This window comes from Paramisgurnus dabryanus, chromosome 21, assembly GCF_030506205.2.
Source record: "Paramisgurnus dabryanus chromosome 21, PD_genome_1.1, whole genome shotgun sequence".
NCBI classification, from domain to species: Eukaryota; Metazoa; Chordata; class Actinopteri; order Cypriniformes; family Cobitidae; genus Paramisgurnus; species Paramisgurnus dabryanus.
Window position 1 is genome coordinate 16,179,200 of NC_133357.1, and position 14,077 is coordinate 16,193,276.

The 14,077-nt window shown below is 36.6% G+C and overlaps 1 protein-coding gene across 1 annotated transcript in view; it reads left to right on the forward strand.

The window, feature by feature from the left end:
- Window positions 1–2,604: 2,604 nt before the first annotated feature.
- Window positions 2,605–14,077, forward strand: part of ephb2a (eph receptor B2a) — an 88,133-nt gene continuing 76,660 nt past the window's right edge. Inside the window, exon 1 of the mRNA XM_065285896.1 lies at window positions 2,605–2,780. Within this exon, the coding sequence (XP_065141968.1) occupies window positions 2,681–2,780 (100 nt within the window). The 5' untranslated portion in view covers window positions 2,605–2,680. The remainder of the gene's footprint in view (window positions 2,781–14,077) is intronic.

The window sequence follows — 14,077 nt, forward strand, 5'->3', positions numbered from 1 at the left end:
TATACCCGTTTTTACCATGGGTACAAAACAGTTAACTGTACACAATAGATCCTTAAACAGGAAGTACCCCAAAAGGTATATCATTGTTGGTTATGTATATCTGAATGGTACAGTACAAAACAGTACCTTTGGGATACTACCCCAGAGAAAATGTAGGCTACAATTTTAAACCTTTTTTTTCTGACAGTGTACACCTCTGGCCATCAACAGTTGCTTATATATTCATTTTTTTTAATAATTTAAATTGTAAGCTTTTCACTTTATTTATAAAGCAGAAAAAGTCAGCCTGAAAAAAAAACACAGGAATGGGATCTGAATATAACCAGGCCATACCCAAATCTTGCATATCCAGTTACTTATGAAAATGTTAGCTATTAAAATATTCATCCCTTAGATTTGCTCACATTACCCCAAACCTCTGCTAGGTCTTAGATTTGAGTCACCTCACTAAGCAAGGACAGTTTTTCCCATTATGGGCAGCAGGATTAAAAAGCCAGACTCATATCATTGTACATTACCGTCAAAAGCCATCAAAATGGCTAGATGGGGTATCATGTCTGCTTCTAAACACACACAAAAAAAGAGTTTTTTGATGGTCGGTGTTCTCATGGGAGAGTTTAGACGCCAGTGCTGACCCTTTTCGAGGGTCATTGACCCCTTTTGAGCTTGTTTTGTTGGATGTATCAGCAAGTCTTTCATTTTTACTATCACTCATAAAAACAGTGATTCAAAACTATTAAATACCGGCATTATATACAGAGACCTGGACAGATTTTAAGCCACAGGGGTACAGCAATAGACACATTAGTTAAATACAGAGAAAATAATTCATTGTGGGAATGAAACAAAGCTCACATGCGTCTGTTCTTGTCATGTTTTACTGAACACTGGAGACTGACAGACACATGGTCATGTTTTCCAGCACAGTCCACAAATCACTGACACAGATGACTGGAGGTTAAAGGGATAGTTCACCCAAAAAAGAAAATTCTGTCATCATTTATTCATCCTCAAGTTTTTTTTAAAACCTGTATACTTTTTTTGTTCAGTTGAACACAAAGGGGACCTTTTGAGGAATGTATGGAATATCAATGTTTTTTGTTTTGTTTTTGTTCAGTATTAAATAAACACACTCATATTATTTGAAAAAATAGTCATGGTGATATGAGCCAAGGTGGAAACCAGTTTCATGGTTCAATTCATGACCCACAAGTGAAGACAGATTAGACCCGAATGGGTTGTTGGTGCCATATGTGACCTACAATCTGCACTCTGCTAGCATTAATAGACAGGAGGGTCGCCAATCTCCCTGGGCAAAGGTTTCCATGGAAACGACCCCAGGATCCTGTAGTCTGCCGTTTTGCTGTCCTCACTCATCTTGAGGCTGAATTATCCTAGATTCCTTTATGTCAGTTCCATATTCTTCTGCTCTATTTCCTCGCACGCTCGCCAGCTCTCTCTCGCTTACTTTTTCACTCACTATTACGTCCACTTTTTTGTCTCCCCCTGCTAAGAGCTTTGTTGTATGCAATTTGAATAAAAAATGTGTGTATTCATGCTCTATTTTGGTTATTGAGTCATCATGATTTTTCTTGTCAGTAACATTGGATGACAGCCATGCCATAAATGAAAATGACTTCTGTATCGGTGAATTACCAAATGTTTTCAAATGTCTTGCTTTTTCTGTAAGCTTGTTTTGACTGATGCTTTCATAATTTTATTAAGTCTTCATATTGTCAAAGAACACATATAAATGTAACTTTTTTCCGTAACACTTTACAATAAGGTTTTATTTGTTAATATTAGTCAAATATTAGTGTTCATATGTTTTATTATTTAATTTTATAAAATGTATCATTAATTGCTGTAATAAATGTAAACTAATTATAATTATAGTGATTAATGTGCATATATCAGGGCTAGAGTAACATACAGAAGTTCTCACATTGGAGTCAAAGATCATGTGCACTGTAACCCGGCCATTTGCCCACTTCACACCCACCACTTGTGTGATTCGTCAGTTTTGTTATCTTCAGAATGATCTAACTGGATAAGAGTACGAGATGATAGACGGTCTCATGCCTCACCTTCAACACCCTCCCTGCACCTGCTCACACATGATGTTTTTTCCCCAAACTCCAGGGGGCACTGTTGGTATAACAAAATTGACAATTTTGATCAAACAAGTTAATTGATTTAGATCACATTACCTTGCTTTTGTCTCCAATTATGGAATGGCATTTATTAAAATATTAAAATTAATCAACATAAATTTGATGGGAGTCTCCATTGTGTCTTTTATTGTAAATCAGTAAAGACAGTACTCAGACAGTTTTCTTCCGGTTTAATAAATTGTATTGTTGTATTATATTGTTATAATAATTATTAATATTATTATTATTATTAGTAGTAGTAGTAGTATATCATAATAATTATTAATATTATGAATATCATAATTATTATCACAATCATAAATCATGAATATGATCATATTCCTGTTGTGCATCACTATGGTCACACACGCGCACACCGCACACACAATCGCATTCCCGCCCCTTCGTCTGGCTTTCATTGGTTTCGTCCAAACTTGCTGTAGTTCTTCAGTCAGTCTGATGGGATTTTATTCCAGCTCTTGTGATGATAGTGTGTGTTTACAGATGGCCTACCGGACAAGTTTTCAATGAATATTCTGGGTCTTTACAACCAAATGGCCAAATTTACGGCAATCATGGATATAATTCGTTTGTTATGGATAATACGGATTGTGTGGGCTGTTGAAGGTAGGAGCGCGTGTCTCTGTCAAACGCGTGTTACTTTTTACATAAGATGACATAAATGATGTGCATCAAAATAGGATGATTAATATTTTGATAAGTCTGTTGTGCTTTACCATTATGTTACATTAAATAAGTCCAAAGGCATCATTTATCATGAAAGCAGATGCAATGCAACTATCTCGTGGTAGTTGAAATTCCTCTGTATTAGGCTACATCAAATAATGTGTATGTATATTTAAGCAGCCAGTCAGAGCAAAAGTTAGACAGCATTACTGTGAGAGTACTGTATTTTAAAGTGTGCAGGCTATATTGAACTTCCTTCCTAAACATAATTTTTCGGTTAGCAGCTCGTTTAAAACAGACCCACAAAAATATCTAAACACACATTGAAACGCCAGCCACATTGATAGGCTACATTTCATTTATGTTACTTTAAATCGACTTCCTCGTGCGATCCCTTAATCTTTCCATAAACCAGTCACAATGTATTCGTTTTAATGCTTTGATTTATAACGGAGCGTCTCAGCCGCGCCTCCAGCGCGTGGTCCATTGTCCCAAATTTCTGTCTGGTAGATCAGCATCAGCATCTAATCACCTGAGAGCATCAGTGCACATGCAAACAAACGCATGCATCTCATCACCTCAAACACTAGGTTGTGAAGTTTGTATTTGACATATTTTGAGGAATGGGGATAAAGTTACCTGTGTTGGAAAGTAAGAAGTGAAAAAGAGGTCATCATCTCATGTTTAAGAAAGTGATGCAGTGTGCTTTTGAATCAATGTTCCTCATGCCTTTATGGGTGTTTTTGTAACAAAAGTTGCAATATGATATGAGTGTAAAAATATTTATCTGACCTGTAATATTCATTTGGAAAGGAGGTGGTCTATCTCAAACTTTCCGAGTTTTATATGAATGAATTTCAGGAATGAAGGTTTATACATCACTTCAAAACAGATACAGAGGTTGGGAGGAATAAAGCAGTTTACAGAAACACCCGATAAAAAAGTAAGGGCTTATATTTCCACAAGTTTGTGAAAATGAATTCTGAAAATATCTGCATTATAGGCTACTTTACTTATAATCAAATGAATCTGTTTTAATTGTGTTAACTGTTCTGTTGCCCATAGGCGGTGAGGAAATGATTCACTCTAATGTGCATAAAACACAGACAGGCTTGTTCTGTCAATCATGTTTGAAGGTATAATGGCAGGACTGGACTAGATCAAGCAGATCCCTGAAGCTTAGAGAAAATGATGTATTGTAGAAATAAAGCATTGGTGGTCTGTTTGTTTGTTGTGTCGAAAAAACACCATTTTGAATTTCACAGAATGTTCTGTTTCGACTCATTGTGTACATCACTGCAGGGCGTGTGTGAAGTTATTACAGCATGCATCTTTTTCAAAGGCATTTCAGTGTCTCAATAGATTTTTTTTGTAGATTCAGAAGTTTTTACATATACTGACTGACCCTATGATCACTATGCACTGTTTTTGTTCCCTTATGTGCATCCCAGAATGCCCCGGTGTGACAGTCATTTGGTCATGTGGCGCCATGCAGGATTCTGTACCGTGTTAAGAGCAATACCTGCCTCTGGGTCCTCTGACATCTTTCCAAGCCTTTACATAAGCAGGGCAAACCTGACCGATTTCAGTCATGTCTGATACCATCGGCTCTTAGCGTCCTGCCCGTTTGCTGAGCAAGTGACAGAACAAACTGTCTCTCAAGCTAAATTTGAGACGAATCAGTGAATTTATGGACATGAAACCATATGAGTTTCCATATGGTCTCTTATGAAATAAGGTTTGTCCACAGGCCCACCAGGGGTCAAAATGGTGAAATTATCAGATATCCAAGTGGGACTTGCCATCTGCTGGACATTTTAATTACCCATCTGTCTTCTGGTGTTGAGTGATCATTTTGAATAATATGAGGTGAAATGGATTGTCCTCTTTATATTGATTATTAGCCAGTTTGATTGTCTACTGGGCACGGTTATATTGATTTAGATTCATGCTGTGTTTGAGTGCAGAGCCGAGGGTACGAAACGAACTAGGATGTGTAAACACTCAGAATCTCATCTATGAAATGTCAAAGTGTCAGCTGTTATCAAGGGAGCTATATATCTCTAACTTCCACATAAATGTGGGCAGACATGGTTTATTTATGAAATGTATGACACCCACCAGGCTTAGTGGTGACTGGGAGAAACCGCCAACTGATTTTCTTTTCACCTTACATTTTGTGCGAAGTCTTTCTATTATAATTCAGTTTATTTTGTTATGAAGTATTGCTTACCTGCAGATCCGGGGTGACTGATAAATCCATATATAATGATGACACATATAAAATGTATTTATAAGGTAAAATGTGGTGATTTTGCACCACGTAACTATGAATATGTTTAAAATATGTACTTATTTATCTAAGGTATACATGAATTAAGGTATGAATTCAAAAACATCAAATGCTTTCCACTATTTTGTTTATCAAAATAGTGGAAAGCATTTGATGTTTTTGAATTCACAGCCTCCCTCAGCTAACATCAGTGAACATTTTGTTTTTATATATGGTTGTTTCCTTGGCATATGATATCAAACTATTTTATGTGGCTATTTGTCACTGATTTATGTGTCAGCCAAGCTGAATAGACTTTTAGATGGCTACCATTGTATGAAATATGCAGTGTGATGCTTTTTGCTGAAATTAAAAAAGTTATCGATTAATTAATGCAGTGGTTCTTAAACTTTTTGGTGTGTAGGGTGCATCCCTTTGCGCCCCCTAGAAGGAAAAATGTATGACATAAAACAATCTCAAACTTCAAAATTGAAATAAACAGAACAGAACATATTTCATAAAATGTCATAATTATAAACTGGGACCTCCCAGCACCATCCCCCCCAGTTTGAGAACCACTGGATTAATAGAATGAACCAATAAATAATTGAGCCAAATCTCCTTGAGGGGACACTCCCCTTTTTGTTTTTTGAAAATATGCTAATTTTCCAGCTCTCCTAGAGTTAAACATTTGATTTTTACAGTTTGAAATCCATTCAGCTGATCTCCGGGTCTGGCGCTAGCACTTTTAGCATACCTTAGCATAATCCATTGAATCTGATTAGACCATTAGCATCGCGCTAAAAATAACTAAAGAGTTTTGATATTTTTCCTATTTAAAACTTGACTCGTCTGTAGTTACATCGTGTACTAAGACTGATGGAAAATTAAAAGTTGCGATTTTCTAGGAACTATACTCTCATTCTAGCGTAATAATCTTTTTTTTTTTGCATAAAAAAAACTTTTTTGCGTAATATCATTGCGCCTCCTGCAGCCATGTTACGGCAGCAAAGTGCTTGATTATTACACCAGAATGAGAGTATAGTTCCTAGCCATATCTGCCTAGAAAATTGAAACTTTTAATTTTTAATTGTCGGTTTCAGTACACGATATAACTCAGAAGAGTCAATTTTTAAGTAAAAAATATCGAAACTCTTTAGTTATTTTTTAGCGTGATGCTAATGGTCTAATCAGATTCAATGGATTATGCTAAGCAATGCTAAAAGTACTGCCAGACCCGGAGATCGGCTGAATAGATTCTAAAACGGTGAAAATCAAAGGTTTAGGGGAGCTGAAAAATGAGCATAAAGTGGAGTGTCCCATTAACATGAAAGTGGTCAGTGTAAGCAAACAATATAAAAAATAAAAACTGACCACAAGTTTAGGTTATTTGAACACAGGTAAATTTAGTTTGAAGGTCTATTAATAATTTTGGCCATATAAATAAATATTTGAAAAGAAGTGTTGTGCATGTGCCTTACAGGGTTAACACACATGCAAGTGCAAATACGAGTGCAAACAATGTTTTAAAGAAAGTCTAGAGTTAAAAGTTTTGACGTAAATTGTCTTTGACCTAGCTTTACATTCAAATGAGAATGTAATGAAAAGACGAGAGAGATCTCTGAGCTCAGGAATCTATTTAAAGTGATTAAAAACCAGATAAACAGTCAATTTAACTCCTATAGCCTGAAGCTGCTAATTTACTCTGATATCCACTGAGACACAGATATGATTTTCAAATAGATTGTTGTTGAGTGATAATCAGTTTTCAGTCAAAACCTTCTCATCCGGAACCTTATTTGTGACTTGATTTCTGGAGTAATAATATAGAGATTCATCTAGCAATTCACTCCGTAATCTTTTTAGAATTGGCCTCAGGGTGACTTGGGTTCCACTGTTCAATTTGGTCTGCATGATCTTTTGTAACTTCATTACAAGCTTTCCTATTACAGCGTTCATTTATCAGTCATGGATCGTCTGAAAGCAAGAAATTAATAAGTATGAATGGGCTTTTCAGATATTGAATCGGTTGAAATGAGCATATTGCTTAATCATAATGCACTAGGAGCAGAAGTCAATAGGCGGAGGTTTCAGCATCGGAGCAGAAGCGCTCTTTTTGCCCCTGAGAGCTGACATAAAATATTGAACTTCAAAAAGCTTATGACCTACTTTTCCACTATCCTCTTTTTCAAAACAGATAAATTATTATCTGAATAAACAGGGGTGGGTGTTTAGTTTAACATCCCTCAATTACACTATCCAAATTTAAAATAAGCATCTAATGGTTATACTGACGCTTCCTTAAGGGAAAATGTGTAGACATCTTGGGATGCATCTTATAACATCCAACTCATAAATTAGTCATGCATTACTGATTCAGTTCAATGATTTAAAAGCGAGTATGTAAAAGCATATATATTTCACATTAGTCATTTATGCTTATATTAAACTGGCAGTATCTGGACTTGAGGTTATTTCTACACCTCTTGTGTTAAATAGATGATTCATTCAAAATTAAAATTCTTACTTAATCTGTAATAATTGCTATCAGCATCGGCCCCTGAAAACACATATCGATCCCTACACAGGACATTCACAATATATATGTAATGATCATGACTAGGGCTGGGCATCGATTCAGATGTTCCAGATCGATTCAATTTCGATTCACAAGCTATCAAATCGATTCGATTCCGATTCTCGATTCAATTTTTGGTTCTGGTTCTCGGGATGCTTCCATACCTCTTACATTTTTATGTTAAGGTGGCATCAACGTCGATGAAGCACCTAAAACCGCCATTTTAAGCACTGAATGAAAGAATGACAGGCTCCTTGGTAACATCGCGCAAGGCAAAAAAGAGTGCGACATCTAATGAAGAAGACTAGTAATTTGATTAACGTTAAAGCTCTACTGTGTACTTTATTGAGTTAATTCTTAACAAAAACCCATGTTTTCTTTCAAAAGTATGTGCTCATTCATGTGTAATTACTTCCCACCCACTAATGAAAGTATTCTCGTAAGTGTAGAATCTGCTATTTAAAATGCATACCGTCGAAGCGCTCTCTGGCTGAATCCATGTTGTGCCTCCATCTTTGAAATACATTCGCCGACGAGGGACATTCCTGAAATTCAAGCTCCGCCTTTCGAGCTTTCACTCTACACCCACGCTGGCCGATAGCTGAAGCCTCCGGAGGTTGCATGTGTAGGCGGTATACGTCATCAAGACAGTCTTATTTCAGAATATTAACAATTATAAAGCTGACAATTATTCTTAGTTAATTGTAAATTGATGTAATATGCGTATGACTTGCGAATATAATGCTCAGTTGATTTAAATAAACCAGGCTTGATGACGTATCCAGCCGTGACCTGCGTAGCTGAATCCTTCGGATTTTACAACAACCGCACACCGTGATGAACCTGCGATCTAATGCTTTGATTTGAAAGCCTGTTGAAGACATATTCTCGAGGACATTAAAACAAATCGCCAAGGATGCGAAACGGGGATTTTAAACGACAACGTGACAGGAAAAACATCAAGACCAAAGTCACTATTGGAGTTAGTTTTCCAAGAGGGAGCTCAAGGGACACTGAAGTTGCACTTTCTATATTCTCCACAGGTAATTCAGCATATTCGTTTACATCTATACAGTCCATGTTGTAAACTTGAAGTTTTATAGTTCCTTGGCTAACTTTAGCATGATTATGCATAACACTTGTTAGTGTAAACATGCATGTGGTTTAATGTGTTCAAATAGACACACGCAGTCTCTCCGCCCATTTATGTAATCTGAGGTACTGAGATAAATGTTTTTCATCTTTTCTGACCTCTAGCACAAACACACGGTGACAGCCCTATTTTTAGCCTTTCATTGATAAAAGCGTCAGATCTGCGCGTCTTTCGTTTCATTTTACAAGCGTGTGAAAGTTGCGCGATCTTTTTTCACCAATATGAGAGAAAGCTCTTACATATACACGGACATGTAACGTTTACTTTAAACATAAGCATTGTACTTCGACATAATATTAATTCGCGTCCATTTAAACCCGTCATGGTTGCTTTTTGTATGTGATTTTTAGCGGACATATCATGACAATCAGACTTTTTTCATGTTAAACATAAATCTGTGTGCTTTGATGGATCACAGGCAAAGGACATTGCAAATTGTTCATTTTTTTCTCATTGCTTTTGCTTTGTAGCTACTGGAAGCCATGTTAACCTTGGCATGACACGGCCGGGCCACCGTACGAGTTAAAACGGGTTCCGAATGGGGGGGCTAGAAAGTATTATTCAGTTGCTTGTCATATAGACTTTCACCGCTAGATGGGAGTAGATCTTACACAGTGGAGCTTTAATCTTACATTCATTGTTTGCAGGAAAAAAAAAGAAAAAAAAAAAATCGATTCTGCTCTTTGAGAATCGATTCTGAATTGACCACGTATAAAAAAAAACGATTAATCGAAAAATCGATGTTTTTACCCAGCCCTAATCATGACAATGTTTTTTTTTACTGTCATTTTAATTTTTGATTGTCTGAGGTGAGCATGTGGCTCTTCTTTCTCTATCTGTTTTTCGGCTCTTGGCTCACATCGCCAAGGCAATGACAGCTGCACCGTAAATTGGAAAAACGGGCGATTAGTGTTGAGTCTGGAAACTGTGAGCAGGCTGCTCCACTGACCTACTGCTCATTCAGTGCCATCATATTTGGCTTTTGTCTGCAAATGTTAGACACAATCATAGAAATGGAGTGGTTTATGAGCAGAACATCCCTGTTATTTCTGCTAAACATCCGCTGGATACTGCAACTGTACCACAGGCATGTTTTGTGAATACCTAAACAGGTCATTGGATGTTGGTTGCATGTCCTAAAATAGATAGTAAGATAGTTGCCTTTGGCAAATTTAATTCAAAAGTAATCTATCAGGAGGATTTATTCTGAATATATTTGTCAAAGCGGCTTTGTTGTGCTCCTGCATAGCTTTGTGGTAGAGCATTGTTTTTGCAGCCCAAGAGATCACTAACTGGGGATGCATCGATATGTTGTCCAATAAACAGTATAAGGCTATCGGCAGACAGTTTAAAAACAGTCGATGGTCATGCCCGATATATCCTCTCGATTCAAAAGAGAACAGGAAAATGGTATAAATTTGAGCTCTGTGTATAGGAAATGTAAAGAAACATCACTAGTGTAGTGTTTTATATTAATGGTCATTATGTAAATGAATAGCATTTAGAAAATTTAATCTTCAGAATTTAGTTAACTGTCAGAATTGGCAACTCTCCAGTATTGGCAGATATGACTCTGAACAATCGGCTGTTGGTATTGGTGGAGAAATGTAATATCAATGCATCTTTAGCAGTGGCGGCTCGTGACTGCTCATCTGAGGGGCGCAAATTCAAAATATGTGTTTGGAGTGTCGTGTGTTGCTCGTGTTTTCAAAATTTGTGTTTGTTGCGTCATGTGAACCATGTCAAAATATGTGTTTTGTCAAAATAAGTGCCTGCTGCACACACGTCAAAACAGTTTATGATAAAAGAGACGCTCACGTTCACAAAATACACGCAAGACACTCTTTACGCATGAGATTATGAGAGTATCTGGCAAACACGAGCGTCTCTTTTATCATAAACCCTTTAGATGCATCTGCAGCAGGCACTTATTTTTGACAAGACACGTGATGCACATAGGTTCACTCGATGCACAAAACACATATTTTAAAATTTACGAACCACACACATGATGGGCTACATACATGTTGTGACGAACTTTGCATCAAGCGCCCTCAAAAAAAGAAGTCATTGGCTGCCACTGATCTTTAGTTTGAAAACCCATACATATTGATTAAAAACTGTGTACGTTGTAATGCACTGCAAGTTGCTTTGTAAATTTAATGTTTGAAACATAACTCAGTCATTAAGTTAGAAACAGGCTACAGTGGAGTATCTAATCTAATTATTACTAAACATAAACAATGGCCATCCATACACGGCTTAATATATCTACTTGACACTTCTATAAAAAGGATTTAAATTTTTTCCAGTTGTGTCTGTGATATAGTAATATAGTTTCTGTGCAGACTTATTGAATGCAATCACAAAACTGTCTCGGTCTGTATATATCATTGTTAGATATGCCATGAGTTGTAGATTGGTGCAATTGTTCTTTTATGATGGATTCTGGATTTGCACACTCAGACACACTGCAGCAGTTCCTGTGGTCTAGTGAATGTTTTAGCATCCCACCCACAGGTTGAGTGACAGATCTGGAGCAGAGAGAATCAATTCACTCGGTCCCTTTTCTGGATCTGGAATTCAGAGCATTGTCACACTTATTAACAAGTTCACATTGTGCAATTGCTTCTTATTGTAGGACAAGCTACAGTATTGATCAGTGTCGAGTATCTACAGTACTACAATCAGCACTGTTTGTATCGTGGAGACATGCAGTTTTGGTTTCACAATATTGTTTTTAGTTTGAAGGCGAAGTCTGAGGATGAGACTTTGAGTCCAAGTGCTTTCTTTTGCTTTTTTACATTATATTATTTAATTGGCATGCAGAGGTGTAAAGAGCCATACTTAAAGCAACACTAAAGACTTATTGCTCTTTGCTCCCCCTACAGGTAAGAAGCGTAATTGTTCATTACCACTGTCGTAAATATTGCAGCATAGCTGGCTCTGATTGGATTGTAGGTCTGCCGTAAAGCAAGTTTTTGTAGTTTTCACTCGAACTACAGGACCACTACCCGACGGTTGGAAACTTCTTTAGTGCGGTTTTGGCCGATAGAGGGCTGCAAAGCGTATGTGAAAGTGCCATTCACCCTGTTTTGAGTGAATGAACCACTGAAACTTTTTTGGAAACGTTATTTTAAGGTTAAAAAAACTCTTTGGTGTTGCTTTAAGTAAAAGTACAGATACCTTACTGTAAAGATTACTCTACTACAAGTTACAAGTCACCAATTTAAATACGACTTGAGTAAAAGTATTAGGACGGTTTCACATTTGGTGCGATTGCCTGGTCCAAACCGGAGTTCGATTGCTTCCCCCTCCCCATGCCCCCTATGGACTGTGTTCACATATTATTTTTGCATCCGAACCGCGGTACGCTTGCATCATCAAGCTGCAGCCGGCGCGTTCTCATGTTGCTTGGCAACCGCTATAAACGAGAAGACGACAAGCGTGATTGACGAACTCCAAGCAGAGAGATGATTTCTGAATGTCTCCGCAAAAATTTACGTCGGCGGACAGACCGTTGTCATCGAAACGACTTTAGTATGTTTGGGGCAGACAGACGCAAGTACGTTTCTGTATTATTTCTTTGAAAACAAAACCAAAGGTTTAAAAAATAAGAACAAAAGTCAAGCAAGCATTCTATGCATTTTGTTGTCAAGGTAAGTGCACGCACACAAACACACACGTCTGTTTTGGTGGGACATTCCATATAATACGTAATTAACAGTGGTTCACTTCCGCGATTTGGTACGATTGCGCTTACATTAGCAGCGAACCGATCTGGAGTTCACATGAACCGGACCCCAGACCACCCTTTTTAAGTGGACTCGGGTACGTTTCGCGGTAGCGCACCCGAGTTCGGAAGACAGCGTTCACATCATCCAAATGTAACGAACTCTGATGTCAATCGAACCCGGGTGCGCACCAAAAGTGCTAATGTGAAAACGCCCTTAAAGTAACCCAATTTGAAGTACTTAAGTATTTTACTCGTTCTGAATGTTGGCTCAAAGATGCACTAGTCCTCAACACAAAGAGATATTGTTGGTCAGTGAAAAACAATAAAGTTTATTTATGAGGTTGAAAAGAAATCAAACACCTCAATATTTCAACATGGCAGAACAAACACAGATTAAACATTTTCATAGTCTTTTGACTAAAATTTAACCCTCAAGAGTTCCTTTAAAAAACTTCCTTAAGTGTTCCTAAGGCCACAAAATGACACCTTCACAAAAACTGCTCTAAAAATATCATACGTCAATATTTTTTTTAATTTTAAACGATGCAGTCTTTTAGAACTACTTCTCCCTGAAACATAGATATCAAATATTGATACAATTTGTAGAAATTTTAACCATTTATATGCCTGTTTGTTTACATTAGCCCATGTTTTTTTTAACAGAAAAAACAAAAAAACTAAATATTTTCCAAAAAACACATTTGAACCACCATGTGATTATTATTATTATACCCTGAGATGGGTCAAAGATTGGTAGCAACATTGATTTTCATGCATTGTTATTTTTTGAACAAGGTCAGATTTTATAAAAAACTTCCTTAAGTGTTCCTAGTGGCCACAAAATGACACCTTCCCAAAAATTGCTCTAAAAATATCATACGTCAATACTTTTTTTCATTTTAAACGATGCAGTCTTTTAGAACTACTTCTGCCTGAAACATAGATATCAAATATTGATAAAATTTGTGGAATTTTTAACCCTTTATATGCCTGTTTGTTTACATTAGCCCATGGTTTTTTTAACAGAAAAAACAAAAAAACTAAATATTTTCCAAAAAACACATTTGAACCACCATGTGATTATTATTATTATTATACCCTAGGATGGGTCAAAGATTGGTAGCAACATTGATTTTCATGCATTGTTATTTTTTGAACAAGGTCAGATTTTATAAAAAACTTCCTTAAGTGTTCCTAAGGCCACAAAATGACACCTTCCCAAAAATTGCTCTAAAACTTCCTACATCAATACTTTTTTTCATTTTAAACAATGCAGTCTTTTAGAACTACTTCTGCCTGAAACATAGATATCAAATATTGATTAAATTTGTGGAAATTTTAACCCTTTATATGCCTGTTTGTTTACATTAGCCCATGGTTTTTTTAACAGAAAAAAACAAAAAAACTAAATATTTTCCAAAAAACACATTTGAACCACCATGTGATTATTATTATTATTATACCCTGAGATGGGTCAAAGATTGGTAGCAACATTGAT